Raw genomic sequence first — 27,819 nt, 5'->3', positions numbered from 1 at the left:
TACTGTGTTCAGTTTTGGGCCATGGAACAGGTCTTCTCCACTCCTTGGGCAAAGAAGGAATCGGTGATGTAATTTTGAGCACATAAATGAGAGAACAGAAGAAAGCATTTTACTTAGTACTGCATTCAGATGAATCTTATGCAGTCAAAGACAGACTGCATTAGAGCTTCTTTTTACATAGCTAGAATAAGGGAATTAAAAGATTAAGCACAGAACAGAGGCTTAATCTACAACTGACCACTACTATTATAAAACTGGGGAATATTCCTCATGTGGATATACTTATTTTTCAGAAAATAAAAAAAAAAGTTATGTCAGGACAAGGCTCAAATAAATTGCAAGGAACTTAAGCCAGAAAAAGCAGTTTTACTACAGTGAGAGTAACCACACAGGAATTACAGATCCCTTTATACTTATACTGGTTTTGACTTACCTGCTTAGCCAGACCCTGAAGCAGAAAACTTAAGAATGATGTGAACCTTCAGGTGCAAGTTTGAAATTTCTTTAGTATTTAATAAAATAAAGGTATGCAACCCATACACTTTAAGAGCGGGTTCTAAGATTCTGGTAAAAAACTAAGCTATCCAAGAACCCAGCATATTTGCAACAATGGAAACTCTAAAATGCATTCACCTGCAAGTACTCTAAAAAGGGCTTTTTCATTCCAGTTCTTAAGATTACAATATGCGTTACTTAGATCCCAAAAGTAATGGATAGCCTCACAAATTTCATGGAGTTTCACAAATGTAACCAAATACACAGCTATGAAGCTGACTGTAAAACCATAGTAGGAACTTGAAATGTAAAAGATTAATTCTGTTTTCCATTACATGTGACAACAATTTTATTCTTGAAATCTGTTCAGGCTGCTCAGGGAACATCTGTACTTCACCAATTTCAGTGCAACAGACAATTAAAGTTTATGATCACAGAAATGAATGAACAATAATTACAATGCAATGATTTTACCTAAGAAACATCTCTTGAGACAGAAAAAAAAGGACAGTAAAAGGATATTTAGCACATTTTCTTCTTCAAATACATATGAGACCTAGAAATACATTACATTACATTAAAATTCCTAAGAGCTTGGATTTTTAACTCATGCTCGTTGTTCATGATTGTGTTTATGGACAAGATACGTAGAGGTGGCACTTAGGGACATAGTTTAGTGGTCACTTCGGCAATGTTAGGTTTATAGTCAGACTGCATGATCTTAATGGTCTTTTCCAACTAAATGATTTCTATGATTCTGACTTAACAGTTTCAACAATTGTTACAAAATTTCAACAGAATACACTACTGTAAGGATGAAATACCAGTCTTTGAGAATTCTAATTTTCAGTACATACTAAAACATTTCAGGGAGTGCGGAACATTTTAATTCTAGAAGTATTTAGAAGCATGTATTTTGTAAAGCTATATTAATCACAATATTTGTTACACTAGCATTTAAATTAAGCTAAGTGTTTTGTGGAGTATTCTAGCAGAACCTGATGAAACAATGATGGTACCAATCCCTATTTACAGTTAGTCTGAATCTAAAAATTACTCAAAGTTTTGGAGGTATGAGAGAGGAACTTATTATTTAGCCTTTTGGCATATGAGTTCGCGTAAGAGTACTGGAAATATTTAATAAACATTATGTAACTCCTTGCCCTGTAAGGATTAGATGATGCCTTAAACGTTCTGGTATAAAAAAAAAAATACATAAAAACAGAGACAAAAATAGAATCTCACTGTTTGTAATTGTTTAAAGAATTATTTTATAAAACATAACGGTACAAATAAGTAAGGTTGTGCAAGATGCACTTAGAATTTGTACTTCCTGTTTGTACTAATGGATGAATTAGTTTGTAAATAAGAATTCTGCTGAGTAATACATGGAGCTTATTATAGCTTTCTCCTGCCCTCAGCCCTTAGGGCTTTTCATACTCTCATAGTTTATCAGCCAGGAAGAGAGGACAACATTGTCACTTTATTTTAGCAGGCATTCTTGCTGATCCTCTAGCCAGAGGGTTCTAACATTAATAGAACAATAGCCACTATTCAAACCCATCCTTTCATGCCAACAGGCTGCAGCTACCGTTTCAGCAGTCAGTGAAAAAAAAACCCAACAAAACAACAGAGTAAGCACAAAGCTTACTGGGCAGTGAATTTCTGGAGGAAGTGCTTTAATGAAAACAAGACACTCATGAATGCATTTCCCCCCACCAATATCCTACAACCTTATTGATTACACAGCTATGAAAACAGCTGCTTAATCCTTTAAACTTCCCATTGGAAAATGCCTTCAAGTCTAAAGCTTGCTGTAACCTTATAATATATCTGCAATGGACAGATGTGTATGCCTTTGGACAAGTTAAGCATTTATATATCCTCTTTTTAATGGCCACTGGAAAATTCACAGGAGAAACTTACAATCATACAAATTACGGACAGGATTTGAGGGGCAGCAATAAAACCAACCTGGAGAGAATATATAATGTGTGTCCGAAACTCCAACTCTGATTAAGGATGACTATTATTTTGGTCATCTTTGCCGAAGGCTTGTCCAACAAAAATACTAAGATTACAACAGTTTTAACAGTACTAATAATACTTTAAAAGTATAATTGGATTTTGCTTCATACATAAAGCAGTATAAATACTGTGTTTTTGGTAGGCGTAAATCTTTCTTTCAAGGAGGTTTGAATTTGGTTATACATCAAAGTCGCTTTAAAACCCCAACAGAATTCCACCAACCACAAGTCTTTTTTCTGCACAGGGGTGGTAATAAAGAACCCAACAGCTTCAATTAAAAAGATTGTTTTCAATGGATTATGCACTTTGTTTTTTTTTTTAAAACTGCTTTTAATTCGATTTCTACACTTTCACAGCAACTGAGGATTACTGCCACATCTAATTAATGACATTTTCCATTGAAAACACTTATCATAAAGGTATCATCCTTAGCATAAAATATGAGAGGCCATGACATAAAAAAATAAGCTATTTTAAGTAATCTAAGTAAGTCTTGAAGAAGCTGTCAGTTTGAGTACTTCACAGATAATATACATTGAAAAAAAATAAAATATTGCAGTTCAGAGTAAGCTGAGCATATTAAGACCATTCTCTTTTCTAGGAGGTGATTTTGTAACTGCTGACCTCAATTCACAATAAACATATTTTGATTGTTTCACTATCATCTATTCTATGTACAGTGAATTACAGTATGCATATACTCTTCAAGACAATATTACCATAATGACATTTCTGTAATAACAAAATGCTATATTTAAAATCACTGCTATTTCTTGCTGGATTTTTTTGAACACAATGAATTGCAAACACTGGCACTATGTTAACATTTAATGTACATGCATTCAGAAATATGCTCCATTCCATATGCAACAAACATTTCCAAATTAAATGTTATGATCTCACAATGAATATTTAAATATTAATTCTACCATAAAAATCCTACTAACTTATACCCTTCTCTGAAGAAACATGGCTCCTGTGTCCCATAGGGTCACAAGACTCACCTCAGGGCTGCGCATGTGAGAAAGAGAACAAACTCCTCCTGCTTGAGTCAGATTCTACATTATCTATCCATTCACACTCTTTCCTGACAGTCACCTGAATTTCCTTTCTCATACTCCCACAAGCCTCCACCCACCATAGTCTAATCCTACCATTCTTATGTGCTCCTTGCTGAACTGGTCCCCATATTCTTTTCATGTCTTCAATCTTCAGTTTTGTCTGTTACATTCTTCTGACCCTTCCCTTCCTTGCCTCTTCCTACACCCTCATCTCCTGTTATTCCCACCCATTCTCCTCTCCTGTTTTTGTACAGAGATGAGGTAATTTCAACCCCACTGTGGAGCCAGAGAGGTGACATTTTTGCTAGAAGCGTCATGATTTTGATCTTCTACATATATTAAAAGAAAATATGTATGGTGCCCTCAGCATAAAAAGGACATGGAACTGTTGGAACAAGTCCAGAGAAGGGCCACGAGGATGATCAGGGGACTGGAGCACCTCCCGTATGAAGACGGGCTGAGGAAGTTGGGGCTGTTCAGCCTGGAGAAGAGAAGGCTGCGTGGAGACCTCCTAGCAGCCTTCCAGTATCTGAAGGGGGCCTATAGGGATGCTGGGGAGGGGACTCTTCATTAGAGACTGTAGCAATAGGACAAGGGGTAACAGGTTAAAACTTAAAACAGGACAAGTTTAGATTGGATATAAGGAAGAAGTTCTTTCCTGTGAGGGTGGTGAGGCACTGGAATGGGTTGCCCAGGGAGGTTGCAAATGCTCCATCCCTGGCGGTGTTCAAGGCCAGGTTGGATGAAGCCTTGGGTGGCATGCTTTAGTGTGAGGTGTCCCTGCCCATGGCAGAGGGGTTGGAACTAGATGAACTTAAGGTCCTTTCCAACCCTAACTATTCTATGATTCTATGAAAATGGGATTATTTTTGCCAGATCAGGCTATAGTTTTAACATTACTTACAATGACAGAATGTGGCAGCTAATCCTGTTCCATAAAGCTTCACAAATTTGAACAAAACCTACTTAAATTCCTGTGGAAAAGCTTAAGAAAAAAATTCTATTCTGGAAAGGATCTATAGAAAAGAGTAAATCATCTTGTATCCTCTGAAATTCACCTGATCATCCAGGCAGTATTCCAATGAGTGGCCTAATAGCAGTGTATTAAATTTTTACAGGAGATGGCCAGAGCACAATATTTAAAGACTGTTCTGATTCAACTTACATACATTACCTAAATGTAATAATAAGGATCTGTTGTAGACCATCTATTCAAAAGTGTAAAAGTTGTTATATACCATAGTTTCAAAAATTTCTGTTATTTCTGAACCACGCCAATTGAAGCTATTAAAGCAATATATTCAAAAACAGAAGGAAAAAAAATAAAATAAGAATCCAATCAGGATTTACCAGAGTTACTTTCTGGAGTGAGCCAGACATAACATACTATACCTATTAAAATGTATTCTATACTACTATGCTGTGGGCAGTCCATGCACTGAGGAATGCACTGAGGACAACGTCTTAAGTCAGGTAATAGGTGGTCCTATCAAAGGAGATGCATTACCAGACCTGTTGGTTACCAGCGCAAGTGAGTGAACTGGTGACATCAAAATTGAAGGCAGCCTGGTATGCAGCAATCACGCACTGATGGAATTTGCAGACCTAAGGGATATGGGATAGGCAAAGAATAAAGACCCTGAATTTCAGTAAAGCAATATTCCAGTTGTTCAGGGAGTTAGTCAACAGGAACTCCTGCGAAACTGTTCTCAGGGGTAAGGAAATGGTACAGAGCTGGCAGATCTTTTAAGGCCATTTTCCACAGAGTGCAAGGGCTCTTGATCTGCAGGTCTAAGAAACGAGGAAAGGAAAGCAAGATTTTCACATGGATGAGTCAAGGTATGTTCACCAAACTATAGAGCAAGAAGGAAATGCATGGGCAGTGTAAGCAGAGCCAGGTATCCTGGGAAGACTATAAGGATGCTGCCTGGTTGTGCAGGGATGGGGTGAGGAAGCCCAAGGTGCATCTGAAGCTTAACTTGGCAAGTGACACAAAGAATAGCAAAAGCAGCTCCTACAGGTATGTCAGCCAGAAAACGAAGGTCAAAGAAAGGGTACACCCCTGATGAACAAGACTGGAAAATTGGTAACAACAGATAAGAAGGCTGAGATACTCAAGTTTTTGCCTCAGTCTTCACTGGTTACCTCTCTTCCAACACCTCTCAAGCAGACAGACAGCAAGACAGGGTCTGGGGGAGCAAAGTCCCTCCCACCAAGAAAAGATCAGGTTCAAGACCACCTGAGGAACCTGAACATCCACAAATCTATGGGACATGACAAGGTGCATCCCAGAGTCCTGAGGAATTGGCTGACGTAGCTGCCAAGCCACTCTCCATGATATTGGACAAGTCCTGGCAGTCCAGTGAAGTTCCTGGTGAATGGAGAGAAGGAAACATTGCACTTATTTCTAAAAAGTTTAGAAAGGAGGATCCTGGGAACTACCAACCTTTCAGCCTCCCCTCTGTGCCTGGGGAGACCATGGAACAGATACTTCTAGGAGCTATGCTAAGGCACATGGAGGTGATATGAGACAGCCAGCATGGCTTCATCAAGGCACGTCTTGCCTGACCAACCTAGTGGCCTTCTATGATAGAGTGTCATCTGTCTAGGCTTCTGTAAGGCCTTTGACATGGTCCCCCACAACACCTTTCTCTATCAGAGAGACACATTAGATGGATGGACTGTTCAGCAGATAATGAATTGAACGGACAATCACAGACAGTAGTGGTTAATGGCTCAATGGTCTGGATGAAGATCTGTGGTGAGTGATGCCCCTCGGGGGTCCATACGGGGAGCAGTACTGTGTTATATCTTCATCAGTGACACAGACAGCGGAACCAAGCGCACTCTCAGCAAGTTTGGAGATGACATGAAGCTCACACACCTGAGGGATGGGATGCCACCCAGAGGGACTTGGACAAACTCAAAAAGTGGGCTCATGTGAACTCATATGTACTTTCAAAATTCATATACGTTATGAACACATGTAGAAAGCAAGTATTTTCAAGACATATTGAAGAACTCAAACTATTTAACTAGAGGAAAAGCATACCAAAATTCGAAGTATATAGGTAGTAGGAAACACCAACATATATACCATACGTATACTGAAAACTCAATCCGCCAAATATGATTATACGATAAAAGGCAACACAATGACAAGCACCTCAGACAGCTGAGGACTCAAACTCTGTGACATGGAAGGGACATCTAAATACTAACACATACATATGTGCATGGGTATATATATGGATACCTAGACATATTTTCCTTGGCTACAGATGAATTTAAAATCGTATTTTTTAATTACACTCCAAGGAGAACAAAGTTGTAACAAATTTTTCCTCACAAAAGACAAACCCACAGATTTGTACATTCTTAAAAAGTGTTCTTAATTAAGCACTGCCTTGAAGGAAAAGAACCACATACTTCCAAGTCATCTGCAACATTCTCATTTTGAGAAGCTCATCTCAGGGCTGAAAAGTGACGATTTGAATTTAACAAGCGCAACAGGTTGCCAAACTCAGATTACATCTAACAATGCTTCCCAGTGCACCAGCTCCTTCCTGCTCCTGCTGACCTTTCCACACATGGTGCAGGGACCAGTGGATTAGAGCTGTTAACAAGGGACAGGTGCAGCCAATTAACTGAGGAATGACGTAACCATAGCTTCCAGTTTTGAGCATGAGGCTTGCTCATCAATGACGCTTTTCCATCAGTGAGCTCAGTGTGCATGCTGCTTGTCAGGCGGGCTTCATAGCAACTTCAAAAGCTCTGTGCTGCTGATATACTTCTCATTAAAAAGTGATTTTGCTGTGAAATTATCCAACTGTGACCACGATATGCTTTGCTGTTCTCTAACTTGGGAAGCTGTCAAACAATGTGCATTAACCCTTTTACTGAGAGGATTACAAAATTTCAAGTATGGTGAGTCAAAATGAGAACTAATGAAAACAATGAGAACTGCACGTCAGTTTAAATCTCTCAAAAAAAGATACAAGAAACAAAGTAGCTGCAACAGAGCCAAGCATTAAGTATGCACAAAATGTATTTAAGCTCATAGTTTGGAATATAGTGTCCAACTTCATAACTGTCCAAATCATTTTTAGAAAAAGTTGAAAACTATATAAATCTATAAACCTATCAATAGTCCTTTCCTAATGTTAGTTACCACATAGTGATGTAATTTTTTCCAGGGTTTTGTCTTTTCTGTTACAATTTGAGGCAGAAAATCGAAGCATTAAAGGTCTACTTATCCAAGAAAATATTCCACTATCAAATTGCCCCATTCATACAACTACTGTTTTAAGCTCTGTCTTATGTCTTTTTAATGGATAAGTTTATATTAAACCATAACTTCTTTAAGCTTGACACTTGTTTTATTTAGCCATTATTTTTCACACACACATAAAACCCCCAAAACTGCCATATAAAAGCCTAGGTAACAGTTACAGATTTTCTGAACCATGAACAACCCCTCAGGTTAACTGCAGATTACAAATACATCGCCATCACACATCTAATTGAATATATTAAAAAAAGTATGTAGCTCCACAATACCTCATAGCAGTCAACAGATAACTTGGAGCTCAGTTATAATGCAGAGTGGTACAATCAGTTCAGTAAAGAGGGGTAGAAGGTGTTTTGAGATCTCCCTCAAAGTCACAGCATCAGAAAGCTGCAGATATGCACTCTTCATGTCTAGGCTTAGTTGAAGAGACATGTCTCAAAATCCATCCCTACCTATCACACAGATGCCACAAACCACATAGACACTCAATGCTGAGTGAGCTGGGAGCATGGAATGACTTGCTAAGTACAACCCAACGTCAGCCGTTGCTGAACTGAAGAACCATATGAATCAAGCAGCAGATCACAAAGCATCTAGCCAGACATACCAGTGTTAGGACAGTGGGCTGACAAGCCCCAACTCTAACAGTCATCTCCAGAGACAAATGAAGTCTGAAAAGGGCAGACTGCTTTAATGAAACATAAAACCAGACACAGGCGCTAACAATAAGTGGCTCAGGTCTGTCATCCCTCCCTTGTGTTCCAAGCACACAAACTGGTGCAAAGGCAGCTAACTTCATGGTTATCAACTAAGGTCCAACACGGATCTTAAGGTCCTTTCCAGCCCTAACCATTTTATGACTCTATGATATACCAGTCTAATTTGGCATCAGATACATCAGACCAAAGATGGCTCTCAATGAGAATCTTGCATACCTTGGTATTACATTTGCCAGTATTCTGGGAGGGCTCCTCATAGTTTTTGATTTCCCCCCTGGTAAATACATAAATCCAAATTCAGCTCAGTATGTGCCAATAACGTATTTTAGAGGGTTAGTAAGCACTGTGCAGTAATTTTCTCGATAAGCCATGCTGACCCCACATACCACCATATGGTCCAAAACAGTTAACTCCATCACTCTAAGAACATGTGCAAGAATACACAAGCTGTCTCCACATGACACCTGATAGGCTGGGCAGGACTTACTAACTGATTCCACATTGCAGTAACATGGTTTATACAACTTTTAAAACCAAATTCTGTTTGCAGACAGTTAATCCACATTTCTGTAGCACTGCACAAAATCCACTGAAACTCAGACTGCCTTTTCACCTACTCTTCTAGCAATACTTCTTTCGTAATACATCTTAGCTAAAAATGGGCAGATAAGAACAATGCATCATTGTAGCATGCTGCATTATTCACTTCTGTCTGTTTTTATGACCCCTGTCTCAGATGCCTCAAAGCAGTTCCCCTAATTCCCCTTGCAAAGACAAGAGGCAGAGCCACTATTTGTGCTCTGGGACCTGGAAGAACTAGAAAAAAAATCATAGTGAAAGAAGTCAGTGGTAAGTGACAAATGAAAATTCAAAGGCTAGAGCCAGGTCCATGAAATCATGTATTTTGTACCACTGTTTCCACTGCAATTAATAGTACTATATGTTTTAACAGAGTTCTTCTCTCATGTGAGATGCTCTAATATCCTAACATCCCTGAGAGTAACAAGCTGACTGGATAGCCATCCTGTAGCATTAGTCTAGCCCTTTAACATTTTCTCTGTAATAAAGGCATTCTCTACAAAATTCATAAAGACCTATTTTCAACTTTTAATATATGAGAATACAAAAGAAGCATTACTAACAAAAATATTATTAGAAAGTATGATATTTTCCCTTGATACTTTAACAGCATCTTTAATTTTATATTCAAGGTCCAGGGAAATATGAAGAATAAACAGCTGTACAGAGAAGAGACTGAAGCTGGTTATTTGTAATTTGCTGCCAAAAGTCCAAAAAAAAAAAAAAAGAGGGGAAAAAATTCTTAGCTTGGCCTCAGGTGTTATTTTAAAAAGGTAAAAATATTTTTAAATAGAAAAGGGATCATTAAATAACCATTGTCCATTTATTTATGACAAAAGGTACTGCTATAGTTATACAGACATGCATCTCTGAGAATATATATATATATATATAAACTACAGAATTTCTAAATTTTATTATTATCTTAGGGATTAAAGCCTAAAAAAATGGAAAAGGACTAACAATGTAGGAAAAGGAAAAAAAAATAAAAACCAACAGCTCTTTCTGTTCTCTAAGAAAGCCAGATATGTCTGAAGATGATATATTTTCCTGCCTTCTTGAGTTATCCCATAATAGAAAGAACAGCTACTAAAAATTAAGCATTACAAAAAAACCGTCAGGGCCACGCAATTTGCATCCAAGTGGTTTTTTTTTTTTTTTTTAGAAGATACTAAAAGAGATTTTTGAGGCATAGGGAACACTGGTTCTGAATAACAGAGGAGGGAAATTCTAGAGAATTAAGGGGATAAAACAGAGGGGGAAACCACAATTTCACTATTTATAAAGAGAAAATGTAACTCAGATAATTATAAGACTGACATTAACTGTTCTTAAGCATAACCATTAACTTAGAACCATGACAAAAATATTTCCACTACTTGTGGACACAAATTAAAGACAGACTGTAAAACTACCTTGTGAGAGGGAAGAAAAGCATAATTTCTGACCAAGTTTACACATGACAAAGACTGCAGAAACAGTAAAATGCACAAAAAGCAAGTTAATGCTCCATCTACTTATCAAACAATGTTCAAGATTGATTTGGTCAAAATTTGCAAACGAAGGTGAATGTCCTAACAGAAGTCTAACAGATGAGTGAAAAAGGCTCTAATGGCTCTAAGATGAGCCAAAAGATTGAAAAGTGGCATCTTAATCTATTTAACAAGGATTACCAAAGCAAATTTCAAAGGGGTATCTTTCAGCATACATCTCTACATTAAAATGTGATTTATTTTTTTTTTCACCAAGAGGTGAGAGTGAGATAAAAGAATTTAAGAGAGCCTTGTGTGCTCTATTAGGTACAACACTGAATTACATGATCTTAGCAGTCTTTTCTGCCTTATCCTCTCAAAGTCCAGGCTTTCTGGATGTTTTCCATTTTCATTAGATAAACAGCTCCTTCTCATTAGAAACAGATATACCCTTATAAGGATTTAAGTTGGGTTTTATTTATTCCTGCTGACACAAATTCAGTTCAGAATCCTGCTTAATACATCTTAGATCTTTTTTCAGAAATAATGCAAGTGCTTGCAACGATAATTTTCATGAAGCACATTAATGATAAAACACCTAAAATAATTTTTCATGCTTACAATTATTAGGAAACTACTATTTCCTCCATTCTTAAACTTACTTTTAAAAGTAAAGTGATCATAAGAAACAGTAATCAGTTTCACTGATTTACTGTAATACTTATTACCATGTTTAACTACACGCAGTGAATTTGTAAGACTATCATTCATAGAAACCATGATACTTCCAGCAAAAGGCTTATAAATAGCATTTTTAGTCCCTTGTTCTCAAGTAAACTCCTGTATCCTCAAAGAGGCTAAAATTGAGCTGCAAGAAATTGTCTAACTTACCACTCATTTAAGCAACTAATCTCACTGAAAGAAAATGGAGAGGAAAACAAATTCCAAATTCTGTATTACATCTAGCATATAAAGATACATTCATGCACACACAAATTTTAAAATTGTTAATATTTTATTATGAAAACTTTTTGCATAAATATGTATGATGAGTATAGATTATTCTCATAAACACACAGGTCAGTGAAATGTGTTTTTGAGCATGTAGTTTACAAATGTAAAAATACTGCTTTACAAGACTATAGGAGAGTGTTAGTCATACTTACTACCCTATTAACATTTTGAGTAAGGTTGCTTTTCAGTACCATAAAGGCACATTTTCAAAATAAGGTAATTTTTGACCATAAACTACATGTACAGTGCCATATGTTGAGACCAAATATTATTTACACTATTATTTACACTAGTGTCATTCAATATAAAATTCAAGGCATCTGCACAGAGAGGCAGAAGCCAATCCATATCATCACTGGCTGCATGTCTAGCTTAAAACACAGTTGATCAACTAATAAGAAAGCAAGTTACACATGATTTGCAAGTAAAATGCTTCACTGCTTAAGTGACAGCTATGATTCGATATATGTAATCTTAATTGGAACAGTATGCAACCAGAGTGTCATTTATACACAAAATAAATTAAAACTGTGAAGTTTAACAAAAAATGATAAAAGCATTGAATCTGAAGTTTGTTATTAATAGTATTACTATTTCTTAAGCCTATATAAAGATTTAATTTTTCACATGGAAAGCTAAACACGATGACGTATAATCACATTCACTCAAATGGCCAATGCAAAAAAAACCCAACAAAACAAAGCTTGAGTAACATGAATTTCTCTATGAGAGATTTTGCAGCAGCAGCACATATTTAAAAATAAATTTGTGAAAATCTGTCAACCAGCAATAAAATTTCAACAAAACTCAGACTGAAATTGCAACTACTATCACTTTGAACAAAAATTAGGCTGTTTATGCAAGAAACAAAACATACACATTGCTTTAACTTCCACAGAATCTGCTATATAATTTCAATTTAAAACACACATATAGCCTTCTTATTGTAGAGTTCACAACTGTGAGGGAACAGTACTATTTTAATGCAAAAATTCAGAAAGAACTGAAAGACTTTTGCAAAACTGGATTTGTAATGTTGACTGCAGAACTTAGTCCAGGAATGCTAACCTATAAATATGGTCCACAATAATCCATTCAGGAATACTTGACAGTGTTAAGGATTAAGACCAAAAGAACAGTCCAATCCTCAGAGTTTGGTTTGTTCTTTTGCCAGCCTTCCTGTTACCCCCCTTGTTTTTTAATTTTAACCATAGAGAATAGATTTCTAGGAGTAAAAATGCGTATTTTACAAAGTATCTGCACAGAAAAGTGAGGATCAATGCAGTATATTCTGGTCTTCAAGTCTAGAAAATACTGAAGAAAAAATAAAAAGACCAAGAGGTCTATTAAGCTAGAAATATTGCCTTCAACAAAATTATGAATTTGATTGCAAGAAACATTGACTTTTCATAAATCTTTCTTCATTTACTCTGAAATAGCATTTTGAAATGACATCTGTAAGAATCTCACAATTTCCACTGGAAGTATGCAGGCAGCATACTGTCTAAAAATCTGTAACTGTTACATATATAACATATATAGATATATATATAATTGTATCTGTGAAAAACCTTAAAAATGGTCTCTTAAATAAAAGCAGCAGACTAAACACAGCCACCATCTTGAAGTTCCTCTCAAATTATTTCATCTACAATTTTAAAAGAAAACAGATTTCAGTACGAGTGTACTGCCAAAAAACTCATTTTTTCCCCAAATAGTCTATGCCTGCATTAAGAAATATAAATGTATAATTAAGAATGAATATTATGTAGATATGAATGTATTTACAAAACTTAAACATATCTGTACACAAAAATTAAAGATATTTGTAAACAGAAAATCAAGTTATTATTGTAATAGGACAGACACCATTTAACTTAAAAATTTCAAAGTGATTTAAGAAAGTTGATATGTGCAGTAACAACCATTTTACTATGCAAAAAATTTTTTAACCTATGTAAATATTCTGCAGTGGAATTAAACTAATAATAGACTGTCAGCAGCAATCACCCCACCAAATAACAAACTGCTGTGAGGAACAGCTATCAAAGTAAACTCAAAATGAAAAATTTACAAAGGAAATGACAGCATAAGTGATCTTCAATAGGCCCAACTCTTAAAGCAAAGTGACAGTGGAATGAAAACAGAGTAGAAGCCTCACAACAGTAGGGAAAGGATTAAAAATCTAGTTGATTAAAATTCAGCCAGTGGTAAAGAATCAGAAAATTATACTGCTGTACATATATAGCAGTAAAGGAAATGTTCTCCTGGAAAAGATACTGTAAAGATTGCTTTGCAAAGATTGCTCATATACCTGTGGAAGAAGAACACAGGAAAGGGGAAGAGCGCTTTCAGAAAAAACACCTTAACCCAAAACAACAAAGAAAAAAAGATGAAAAGGTTAATTTCTCTACACTGGACAGCTCTCAGAGAAAAACAGCTGAGCAGCCCTGTTGACCAAAGTGGAAGAAAAAAAAGAGATCTTGAATATCACTGTTAATTTACATAGGAATTTATGTAAAACTCATCATTAAGATAACACTGTAAGGCTAATGATTGCATTAGAAATTATGTATCTTAGGTTGAAGAGGAAAAGGGCTTAAAAACGCAGAAAGCCACACTTAATAGCAAAGATGATAGGTGTACTTGCAGACAAATCAGTGAAACCTGTACTCAAAAAAATTATCAGCATGTTAAGTGTTATAAAACAGGATGGAGAATATTATGAAATATGGGTTTTAATCTTAGTGTAATAGCTACAATCTTGGAACTTAAAAACAAAAGGGCAGTAACGAGTTTAGTAGCAGTTATCTTTACTATCTGAAAGATTTTAAAATTAAATCTGCTCAGCTCACAAGGTTCATTATTTACTTTGTTTTGTTATTACCAAATTGCCAACTACTACTATTACCTACCAGAATCTTAACAACTTTTCAGGCAAGAATTTAATTTCACTTCTTTTTATTCAGGAAACATTACGAATTATAAAGATTCCAGAACCAGAATCTGATAACCAAAATTACTTTTCTGTACTATATGGAAAATACCTATTACCTGCTTGGCTAGGTAGTAAGGTAGGTAAAATAATAAAAATATTGAATTACACCACAAATTGACTGTCTCGAGATAAACAGCAGATGTGATGGAGAAAATGTTTGAACATCCTGTAGTCATCCTTCACTGCTTTATCACTTTAAGATGTACTGCTCATATTTACAAAAAATGTGTTCTATAATTAAAAAAGAAAACCTCAAAATGTCTCTTCCTATGCTACTCAACTTTGGTGAAACAAAGAAAGGTAATGGAGCATGAACATTCAGCAATTAAAAAGTACATGGCTTTACCACTGTTAAATCTGTCTTGTTATGTTGAAAAAAAAGAAAAAAAAAAAAATCAGATGTGCAGCTAAACAACTGAGACAGTACAGCCCTTTGAAATGATAACTTAGCCACAATACAGTGCTAACAATTCATTGTATAATAAGGATTACACATTCTCACCTTCCATCATGCTAACTGCAATTTCACGGGTCATATGCGCATCCTTTTTTCCAGGTGACTAGACATTTGCACACCAAACTTCACCTAAAAATACACTGACTCTTGCCAAGTAGCAGCAGGATGAAATATACCACAGTAACAATCCCGCCTTTGTCCCAGGCTAACACTATACCTATTAATATGCTTTGATGCTTAGCCAAGAAAAATCTCAGTGCTGGGATTCTGGGTTTTGTGCCCAAACAATCTGGGTTTGTGTTTAATATAGTATAGTTTGCTTTTAAGTTACTGCCAATCATTAACTCTACAAACAGCATGTCTGGGATTATTTTTTCTTTACAATGAATGTTATTAAGGTAAAGAATACAGAAAAATCTACATTATTTTAAAAAGAATAAACGAATCGTGCAATCCTTACCACTAAGTAAATGGTCTTACTCATAAAAATAAAGCATTTCTAAACCCAATTCTTAAGTAATCTTTCTTTCCTGTCATTCAGCTAACATGTCTGAAATACTGAATTTTTTTGAACAAAATATAAAAATGCAAATGGAAAGGAACACACTAGCTTCTTAAACTTACGGATAACTTCAGGATTCATTTCTACCAAAGGAAACAGAGATCATTCTTTTTATTATCTGACATAAATAGAAAGAGAACCTCGTCAGTCTAAAAGTAACTGATCAACAGTTTTAAAGCAGAATGAATAAAATTTAAACCATTACACTTAGCTAGATCAATTATTATTCAAGTTTCTAGTCCCAGCAAAATGCTGATCCCATTCCTCTGTGAGATTGATGTTTGCATCTTTTATTCAGACTGCTGTGGGCAGAAGGTCATGTACACTTTCTACAGCACTTACACTTAAAAGTCTCGTCTTTGACAGCTTACTTTTGGCCACGGTTTTCTAGTTAACTTTTTAAAATCTTATTTACTGGGACCGTATATACGGGATTTACAAGGAACTCCGTAAGCAACTGTAACACTGAGTAAAAAAATGGCAAGAAAAAGTGGTCAAGGGGACACGAAAGGAAGGTGATAATGATAATCTCTTATGACAGCCTTGGGGACTGGAGCAGGGGAAGAGGTTACTCAACCCCAAGGGTAAGGCCTTTTTCGATCATTGTAGCCGAAATATTCCTTCCTTTCCTTTACACTTCCTACAACGCAATGATTGTCAAATTCCAGTCCAAAGGAATTTCAGTGGCTCTCACACTTATTTCCATTAATTTTTACTTACATTTATTGTTTCACTGGAATCACTGAGTCATGTAAATATTTGCAGCTGGAAGTAATTTCTATATGACTGTGGATAAACGTAAATTTATAAATTAGCACTTTGGTTTCAAATCCGTATTGAATTTATCCGTAAATTATCCATAAATTTATCTCTGTCACATCGGTATGTGCTAAGATACTCCAAGCATACAAAACACAGAATTAATGTGGTGGCCTGTCAAAACAAGCATGTGACATGTAAGTATATATGACTGTAAGATATAATATGGCCTGTGGGTGAGTCTGTGTATGGTATCATTATGAAATTAGGGTATCAGTACCAAAACAAGAAGTTCAGAAACCATTTCCCTTCTTTCAGGCACTCTTGAAATACATGGGACTAAATGGCTTTCTTTCCTTTTCCTCTCAAATGTAAAGTGAACTTTTGGTTCTGATTTTTGAGTTTAACATCAGCCATAGCCAAACTCAAGCAATGCACCATAAAAGCATTTAACATTTTTTTTTTTCCTTGGGATCCAATTTATAAAGATACCAAGGGGAAAAAAAAAAAAAAAGTATTTAACTTACAAAGATGAGGAAGTTTATACACTTACACTTTTCGAAAGGCAGAAATTAAAACAGCTGCTACACTACTCAGACATACACTCAACCAAACTGGAATTTAAAATAATTAATTCTTCTAAGCGCTAATTCAAAATAATACAGCAAAATAAGTTTCTATTGCAGATCCCTGTAAAAGTCACATCAACTTAGCTTATACCAACACCATTCCCACTGTCTCCTCATACCTAGAAAAACATCGCAGGTGGAAAAGAAACCAAAGTTTTCACTTTTCTATCAGGTAGCTGCAGCCCACACACATCTGCTTACCACAGCTATGGCAATAAAGCACAACAGACGTGTTCTCTTAGGTAACACATGCTAAAAATATTTAGGATTCAAGAGAGTTGCACCTGCAAACCACAGGTGGCATGCGTAAATCAGAACCAGTGTAATGCACTTTCAGTGTCAACTAGGTATTATGTTTTATGCTAATATTTGATAGACCATTATTCTTTCTACTTAATTTCTGGCATAATCTCAAAATTCTTTAAAGGTAGTGCCCCACATAAAAGAAGTCGTCAGTCTGAGTTTGATCCGAGTTTGTGTATGTGTGGTAAGGACTGCATGTAGATGCATGTACACTTATGAAGTAAATGCAGAAAATCTGGTGATCTTGATATGGCAGCAGCTTTCTGTATTTATGCTGTAAAGTCAATTCACAATTAATGTAATCCCTTAATCTGTCCCTCACAGCTAATACTCCAAAATCTTTACCTCTTTATTTGGACTGATTCCTGCAAAGTGCTCCTCTAGTGAAACAGCATTTTCCTCATGTATACTGAAAACATTTAGGTAGGTACTATCTGCATAATATAGCCATGGTATCTCCTATGTCCTTGCCAGGTCTTCACAGCCAAGTTCACATGCTTGAACTACTGCCTTCTCAAGAATTTATATGAGGAACAAGCAAAATTGCCTAATACAGCTAGTGTTTATGATGTACTGTACCTAAGGCAAATGACTAACCTAACAACATTCTGCTTGGACACAGGTCAATTGACACAGACAACCAGGAAGAGTATATATATAAAATACTGCCATACTGCTCTGTATGTGTATCAGCATAATTTTTAGTACTTTCCATCAGAGAGGTACTGCTTCTCCAAAGATCTTTACAAATGATATTTCAATCCAATACTGAAAGAACAGAAATAGAAATCCAAATCTATTAACTTCTGAAGAATGACCAGGAGAACATTTAGAACAGTCCTAAGTAAGTTTAGTGTAATAAAGTCACTAAAGGTTAGAATTTAAGACAAACATTTTCATACTCTGCATTGAAACAGGACTAGTAGAAAAGATTTGCTGTTCCTCTGAAATTCAGCATTATATGATCTTTTGCACTTTTCCAGAAATACTGGTTAGAAGTTTATGGGTTATGAAGTTGTTGCCACATCCTGCTTGAGAAAAGCTATGCAGCAGTTCTGAAGAGCAAAATAACTTCTTTGGAAAGTTCATGTCTGTTCCTATGACAATAATTTCAGACCTTTCTGTCAGCATATTATGGGACAAAACTGCATAAAGGAAGTGAGATTACAGAAGATAACATGTAACTTCTTTGACCTCCATTTCAATATATAGGATTCTTCCATTACACTTTCCAGTCTCTTGCAAGCCACAATAACTACAAGGTCAAGAATGTACAGATAACCTTTCAGCATCTAGCTTCCATTCTAATATCAGATATTGAGTAGTAGACTATATTTTAATATAGATATAGCACTCTAACATATGGACCTCTGGGGATGCTGGTGCTAAACTCCAGCTAATTCCCAGCAAAACTTCCAAATCTTACACCAATTACACTAGACCTAAAAAGCAGAATGCAGAGGGCAACGCGAGGAATGCTAGAGGGTCCTCAGTGGAAGTTTAATGTTTAAAGTAGTCTTGCAAAGCACAGCACAGATATATTAATACAAGGAAGCACTGAAGAATGAATCAGAAGTATTCAGAAGGAAAGCTGAGGGGTTTTTTTGGTCATAAAATACTTTTTCCCCAGCCCAAGAAAAGATTACAGATCTCTAGTTACCATCCTATTTGAAATACAGGCTGCATAAAGCACAATGGAGTCAAATGTAAAGTGTTGCAACTCTGTAACTGTTGTTTTATAGCACTATGTTACATAGATGTATACCTTTGACACGCGCTATACAATCATCGCTACCCACTCTGTTTTCAAGTCAAGACAATGTACTTTGAATATACTCCTATATCTACCAAAGCAGAAATAGGAAGAAGTCTAATTTCACATCACCACCAATTGCTCTATACCAGTATGTGATTAAATATTACTTTTACATAGAATTGGAATTTCTCAATTTAATCTATTAAATAGTTTAAAATAGTTTTGGATACTCAGTGTGGCACACAAAATGGTCCACTTCAAGAAAGTTAAACAAACTAAGCTGGTTTGCTGATTTGTAACTATCAATGGTTCCTAGTTTTAAAAGAATACCCATACAAATGAAGCATAATAATCACACAGGGAACATGTTTTTTCTGAAGTCCATAATGAATGACTTGGAATAAAATACAAATATTTACAATTAGGTTTCCACTACTGGATGAGACACATGAGACAGGAAAGGCTGCAGATACCAAGGCAATTGCATGCAATAAGCTTTTGTAATAGTATAGTATATCTAGTGACAGATTTTTGCTTCCACTTGACAGGTTTTTTTGGTTGGTTGGTTGGTTTTTTTTTGGGGGGGGGGGGGTGTGATAGTTTTTGGTGCAATAGCGTGTGTTTATGTTTTCCTTTTATTCTCTTAACACCTAACAGGTGTTTCTCATTATTCTAAAACCTGTCATTCTATGGACTTTAGCAAATACTTTTAGATACAAAGTTAAGAGGTCATGGTTAAAGGTTTGTCTTTAAACTTTTCTAAAGGTTTGTTGTATTATGAGGAGCTAAAGCTATTGGCTTCATTACGTATCAAAAATGAAAACTAATCAGTTTACATGCGCTCATCTCAAGAGTTAAATTTTATTGCAATGTCATTTAAAAAAAAAATCTGGTACAGGATTACATGCACACAGAAAAGTACTTTTAAAATCAAGATAGAATACAACAATCCAATACAACTAAATGGTTTCAGAGTAGCATAGCCATTCTGACATAATGCTATTAAAGAACTTGATGGCATTTAAGGTTTTTTCCAACCTAGCTGATTCTATGAAAGAATTTCTTAGCTTCAAAATGAGTTCCCAACTCATTGCTAACTTAACTAATCTTAGCATCAACCCAAATAACCCCTCTTATTATATGAAATCAGGAAAATTTGCTTCTCAGTACGTTCAGGCAAGAAAGTCCTTAAAAAAATAAAATCAGCAACACAAAACACTCTGAAAGCACATCTTCGCGATGTAATAATTAGGTTACAAAGTTATTGCTTTAGAAACTTGATAGTTTTCACATTGGCAACTTAAGAGTCGCCAATGACATATTAACCTCAAAATGTATCTTTTCACTCCAGGGAACCTGGTACTAAATATATTGCTAGCCAATCACACAAACTGTTACAGTAGCAAATTCCCCTGTTAAGATTGCTGGGCAACAGGCCCTTGCTAAATAAAACAAAAGCGGAAGACAACTGATCACCAAAATCTAGGAAGTGAAAAAACAGAGAAAGTATACAAAATGAGAAACTAGTTCTTGGACAGCGATGACTGAAAATAATCTGTAAAACTCTAGCAACAAAAGCAGTCTTAGTGAAGTATCAGTAAGAAGAGCTGATGTGGACACTATATGAATAAACAGAGAGGTGGAAATTAAAAAAAAACAAACACATTGTTGCCCTCTGCATACTGTGGTAGTAACGCTAATAAGAGATTACTGATCAAAGCTCTTTAAAGAATGCTGAAAAATTGGAAAAGGAACAAAAAAAGCCATAAAGTGATTTGAGGACTGGAAAATGTCTTACTGTGAAAGACTGAAAGAACTCAACAGGTACAGCTTATCAAAAAGGCAGAAAGGACTGAATTAGAATTTAAGTAGTTGAAGTAAAAGCAAATGCAGAGTACTGCAGTGAACTTCTAAAAAGGGCACAGAAAAAAAATAAAAAAAATAAAAAAAAATTCATTGGCTACAAGCTGAACCCAGACAAATTAAAATGTAAAAGTGGATGAGGTACTGTTAGGGGTAAGGTATCTAAATACTGGAACAGATTACATTCACTGGCTAAATACGGATCAAACTATACTCTCTTGATAACTACAAATTACATTTCAATGCCTTTCCTGTTCAGCTGTAGCCAAATAGTGAGCTCAATACAGGGATAACTGGCAGTAAATTATGGCACAAGATACACAGTTTGTCTAATGTTCTCCTTCAGCTTAAAACACTATCAACAGAACACCTGAATTTACTATATGAAAACAGAAGTAATTCTTTAGATGTAGTGAAATTCAAAGTCAGTTACAAAGAGAGTTAGTACTCAAAAACTCAAAAGCCAGTCTTACTAACACAGAATTTTTATTTCCTGGTGCTAAACTGAAAAGCAAAGAGACAAGTTGTATTGCTGGACACAGGCTGACAGTTACACTTAAAAATAGTTTAAGAAAATGTTAGTAGGATTATAAATATAGTTAGTAAGTTGGAAATAGTAATTATTGTGCAGAAATAATATCATAGTTACAGATAGATAAACTTCACACTGCAGAGTGAATTGGTAGCTCTAAGTATATGGTATTCATATTACGTTGCCACAATTTATATACAAACAACATTTGCAAAAAGGTATAAAAGTACCTTCCAGAACAGAAGATGAGATAGTGGATTAAGTTTAAATAAGTAGAAGCATAAATAAAACACCTCAATACAGGTACCTAAAAAACAACTCCACCCCAAAGAACTGAAGAGCTGCTGCTCTTTTTACTACAGACCTCAGCAGAGTCTAAGGGGGAGGGACATGGAGCTCAATTAAAAACAACCAACCAACCATGTTCCAAAAAAATTATAAAAAAATCCTCAAACAAACAAAAAGCCCAACCCCAAAACCCCCATATCACAGAAGCATTCAGGCTTCCTTCTCAGGAATGAATCTCTAACACTTGTGTACTCTAGCCTCATGCTCAAAACAGATGATATCCACTGCTCTCTCCTCAGCTTGCCTTTGCAAAATGTATGGCTACTATTTCCAGTCACCTTTTACTTCTTCACATGCCCAGAAACAGCTTTCAAGAGAACCTACCCCATTATTTGCCCAAGGACCAAAGTGAGGCTAACTGGATCATCCCTATGGTCACTGCCTTTTTTGAGAACAGGTGCAACATCTGCAACATCCTTTAGTCTGAGGATTTCCACAGCATTTCAAAGACTACAGACAGCAGCCTTGCAATGACATCAGACAACTAGCAATGAAGGTTATAAAGAGCAGACTTGTCTGACACCCATCTCAGCCACCTGAACACATTCCATAGATGCACAGAAACGTAACTGTTACAAATAACAAAGAAGTTACAGATTTTCAACAATTACAAGAATGACAAAAATTTTTCTACTGTAGAATTATGTGCCTATAAAATTATTTCTCTTTTCATTTTAATGCCTGCATTATAACCACAATGTATGAAGTGAACAGAAAATGCATTTACAACAAAACATTTTACCTGCACCTAATTTGTATTCTATTCAATTCTTCATTTATAACAATTGCAGATTTACAAGTTTTGATTTAAAGATCTTTTAAAAGACATCCATCAGATCACATGCAGAATTACCTTTGGCTGTTCTACACCACAGTAATATGAGAGCACTTTAGGAAAGCAATCTTGCATGCTCAGTGTGTCAATGTTTTTTCAGATGCTAAGAAAATGTTAAGATGTCTTAACTACATGAATTTTTACTGCATGATCTAAAATGGATTTTGCATGAGCTTGAGCATGTTGCCTAGCATTATTATTTTTACTACTACTGTGCCTAGATGACAAAATGACAGTGAGATGCAAGTTTTGACCAAGTGCAGATATCTGTAAGTAAACTAGTTATTTCATCTTGTCTTTGAACAAATAGAGAAAAAGAAGTCAGCGAAATTACAGCTTAAAAGGTGTTACAGAATTTTGCTTTGAGGATGAAGCAACTGCTTTCTTATATATACACACAGTAGATTTCTAAAGCTTCATTTTACCCATGACAAGCAACATGCATATAAGCAAAACTAAGAATGTAAAGTGGCCATATAGCTACTATTAATTACAAAAGCAGCCAACGGTAGCTATTTCTATTACTATTCATCCCTTATGATAGTCAGCAATGGTTTATAAGCCAAAAGAAATGTGCTTCCTTAGTTCAACTGCAATTCTAGGATTATTAGAAGAAAAATACACAACATGAAATACAAACACAGAGTTAAATTCAACTGATGTTAACAACTCAGTCCGCTTTTCTTCCTCAATAGCTTAGCTATTCTAGACACCTATTTCATATTGCTAGCACATCCATTATAAGGATGCAACTGTATAGTCAATCGTATGCTATTTGCGGATTGCAAGTCTTGCAACCAAGAACCAGCGAAAGATTTTGAAGCTGGCAACCAGAAATGCGTAGTACCCGAGCTCCACCTACTGGATAAAAACAAATGTAAACCCAGTATTTTTAACTGACAAACTAGAAGACTGTTCACTCTGAAACCTTCACACAATCACCCCAAACCACAGCCAATTCACAAACTTGATGTAATCTGATAAATGCGATTAGTTTTACAATGATAGAAATCACTTCTTCTATCTATATACATTCCTTCATGTAAACACCTGTTCAATACTTTGAAGATTAGGTTTAAGCCTTCTAACAAAAAACAACAGACCTGCAGAATTTCTCTAACAACTTGCCAGGATGAGTGGGAATTTTTTTTTCCCCAAAGTTTCCTTCTAATACAAAAGTGGGAAGTATTTGAACTTATGTTCTAAAACATACACAAAAGGTCCAAATGCATACTGAAATGACTAAAATTAACTTCACCATTTGAGCACTTCAAGTACGATTGCATTTAGAAACGGTATTGGATCTCAGTACCATGAATTGGAGAAAGTGCCTACTGTTTCCATATTAAGTCTCTGAAAGATGTGTGCAAACTTCTGATGTCATAAATAAATTAATATTAAAAGAAACAGGACTGATATAAATAAAAACAGATTTGTAAAGTCATGCATGTTAGAAGACAGTACTCTGAAAACTTATTTTTAGAAGATTCTATTATCACATTTAAATATCTGCTGAGATGAACAATTCTTATCGCTATCAAATTTTCATGGCCTTCTGATACGTTAGTAGACATTACCCATCAAACTGTATACGGTGGATATAATTTTTTGTTTCATATTTTCACCTCCCATATCTCCACCTCCTCTGATCAACACACCCTTGGACTACAGTGGATGTTGAAGTCCTATAAGAATATTATCAATTGTCTGAATATACTTACAAAAAAAGTCATTATTCCAGACAATGAAACTTGATAATCTTACTTTATCTCATCAGACGACAAAGTTAACACCACCTTATTTCTAATAAACAATATTGTGCTTTTGATTTTCATGCCAGAGGATGCCAGACAATTATTTGGTTAACAGTAAGTCTGGAAACTGATGTTACTTGCGCTACTAAGCAGTGGCTCCCAAAGCTATGGCTCCCAACTACTTAAAAACACATCCAGTAAATCCCTCTTCTGACTTAAGATAGCTCATTTGGCTGTAATACTACTGCGACTGCCCTGAAAGACTGAGTAACTACAGACACAGCACATTAACCATCCACATGCAGAGCTAGCAGCTTACAGAATGTCTACACACATCCCTAAAAACATGGTAAAACATCACATAAGCTTGGGCATAGAGTATCTCTTTCCTAAGAGTATGCTCTAGCTTTGCATTCCCCTCCTGCTACAAACTTGCTGCAGTAGCGTACCTGGTGTGCTTCTCACATTCAAATCAATGCTAGAGAAGATGTGGAAAAGGATACCAAATTTTCTGCATAAATCCCATGAATATTTTAATTTCTGGAATTATTCAAACTTATCAAAGTGGTTAATAAGAACTGTTTTCTTGGCAATATTCTGACTGGGCTTTTCATGGCTTCAAAACAGGCAGACAAAAAGCTTTCACATTTTAAGAAAAGTTTTCACATTATAATACACCAGCATTAAAAAAATTATCCAAAATAATGCAAGTGTTCCCACCACAGCCTGCTCCTAAGCAAACAGGCCGCACAGCGTTAAAAATACTACTTCATGTGGGATGCTCAAAACTTACTAATCTTGCTTTTATGATCATATGAATCCTTTCAGTAAAAATAATCAGATTGATATTCATAGAGTTGCAAATGTCAGGCAGTGATTTCCCTCGTCTTAATAATTAGGGTTTTTTTACAATTAAGATAACAGTTGAATGCTCACCATAACTGACAACAGTGCCTTCTTCAATACGATACAGCTGGTTTTGTTTTTAGCAGGTTTACATAGTCATATAAAACCAGAATAACCTCCAAGAGATAGAAGTCAAATATGCCAATTTCTGATGACTGTAAAACAACAACTGATTTTGTTATTCCTTCTGTTTTGCAACCAAATTTTCAATATGTATTTTATCTCCAAGTGTATTATTATTACAACAAATTTATCTTCATGTTTCCTGACCCAAATCCTTTACCTCCCAGTTACTAATAGGGATAATAATCGCTATGGAACTTGTAAAGCATTTATATTGACTACTGGTTACTCTTTTGTCACAAACAGACTGTCCTTCCACGTTGGCAATATGCCTTGGCCATAACAGATAAAACAGGTTTAGAGTAAACTGTTGTGGGAGAAGACAGCTACTCTATATGCAGAATTCAGTATAGGCAAAGCCTGAATAATTTCATCATGCAGTTATTTATGACAACTGTGCAGAGTTAAGAGTACATAATCTATATTACCTTTCTGATGCTTCTTTCCCCCTGTCCCCCAGTAAGTTTTGCTGAATAAGAAAATTTACATACTAAATTTTATAACTGCAAAGACTTAGTTGTTCAGCAAGTTCTGGAGCCCATCTTTATTGAAACAGTTAATAATAATTCCAGTAAGTTTGCCATCAGGTTCACTACATATCACTTACATACGTGATGGATGTTTTTATGCAATATAAATATTATTAGGCAGAAATTCCAAAACCAGCTCTGGAAGAAAGACTGCCAAGACACAAAGTTCCAAGAAAACAAATTAACTCGCTGAAAATTGAGTGCTAAACAGTACAGATGCTCACCATGGTTAGCACAGTTACATTACATGACTGGAACCCACACTTTTACATCTGTAAAGAGTTGAATACTGCCACAGAAACATAATAATTTGTCTAGAGCTAGTTTAATAATTTGAATACTCTGTTATGCTACTAAACACAGACATACTTCAACCCTCTAAGAGCAGCCCTAGATGGTATTTACAACTCTAGGTATCAACTGCAGTGTTAAAAAACTGGTAAACTGCAAGAATGACTACTGTGTTAAACCAGACTTGAATGGATTACTAGGAAGCCTTTCCTTTCTCTAAACCTCAATGGTGGATGACCACCACGTGTCAATCAAAGATGAAGAAGCTACGAAACACAATCTTACAACTATGCAGAAAGACAAAGTAAAGCATGATAAATGCATATAAATACTCTTCATTTATAACTCAGGAAAAAATAGAGCTCCCATACAAGGTATCAGTAAGTGCTCAGTGTAAAAAAACCCGTAACTTAACTGTTTGGCTTAACTGCCAAATGAAGCTAAGAAATGAGAAAACAGTAGCCAATTTCATCTTCCATCTCACTCTGGAGGTAGGCAAGGAGAATAATTTTACTGTAATATTAACTCATCAGTGCAGTAACTGCAAAACTGAAATCGAGTATAAACTCTAACTTTAAACAATCTGAAGGAAAAAAAAAAAAACACAAAACCAAGAAAACCGCAAAACCCCCATGATATTTACCTGCGACTGGTTGTTTTCTTTTCTGTCTTAGTTTCTTCCTCTTGAAGTTGCTGTTTCGCATTTTCACTTGCATCAATTTTCAACTTCTTGGCAATGCGTTCTTTTATTTGAAGTCTCTCACTGATGGCAGCTTCACCTTCTACACTATCAGCATCTTCATCGTGTTCTTCCTCCTTTATGGATTTAAAATTGTAAAACTGCTCCTTCAGGTTTTTTTTTCTTTTTTACTACAGATGTTGAATATGGAAAATTTTTCTAAGACAATCAGTTACAAGAAAGAAAGAAAAATACTTGATTTCAAAGCAAACTTTTCAAACAAATGTCTTTGCATTTTCTTCAGAGGGAACAAAAAATTAGAACTATGCTAACTGAATATTTTTTCGTACACAAATTACATCTTTTAGTAAGGCTTAAAAAACTTTTGTATGGCCTATTCTAGACTGTAAACCCTTACAGGTATGTAGAAGATCTCACAGCTATGTAGCATTAGTCTGGCCACTGTTCATGAATCCAAAATTTGACCAAGGCAATACATTAAACATCTCCTCCAATTTCCCTTAAGAATAAAACAAAATGTATTAAGAAGCTCCTGCCACAGGACTGTACTACAGTCATGGTGGCACTGAAGAGGTTTGCCCACCAGTCTCCATGAGACAATTTACAAACACCACATTGATAAGCAGGCTGTGAAAAACCTGTGAAAAATCTATTGTCCTGACTTGCTACAGAGGTACTATGCTTACAGGCCTAGCAGAGGAAGCAAAGAGAATAAACAACCTTGTTCGAAGACATTTGGAGTGATAAATAAGCCATTCCTCTCAGTAATGAAGAAGATTCTTTGGTCTAGTCAGGCTTCTGACTACCCCCTTCC

At 35.7% G+C, this 27,819-nt stretch overlaps 1 protein-coding gene across 1 annotated transcript in view; it reads right to left on the bottom strand.

Moving 5' to 3' along the window:
* The window catches only part of CWC27 (CWC27 spliceosome associated cyclophilin), a 123,334-nt gene that overhangs the window by 78,228 nt on the left and 17,287 nt on the right, over positions 1 to 27,819 (bottom strand). The window contains exon 10 of the mRNA XM_062612307.1: positions 26,949 to 27,121. Coding sequence (XP_062468291.1) covers positions 26,949 to 27,121 — 173 coding nt within the window. The remainder of the gene's footprint in view (positions 1 to 26,948; positions 27,122 to 27,819) is intronic.

This window comes from Pezoporus occidentalis, unplaced genomic scaffold, assembly GCF_034315485.1.
Source record: "Pezoporus occidentalis ecotype Australia unplaced genomic scaffold, CSIRO_AGI_Poc_V1 ctg16, whole genome shotgun sequence".
NCBI lineage: Eukaryota > Metazoa > Chordata > Aves > Psittaciformes > Psittacidae > Pezoporus > Pezoporus occidentalis.
This window is presented reverse-complemented; position numbering and strand designations above follow the sequence as displayed.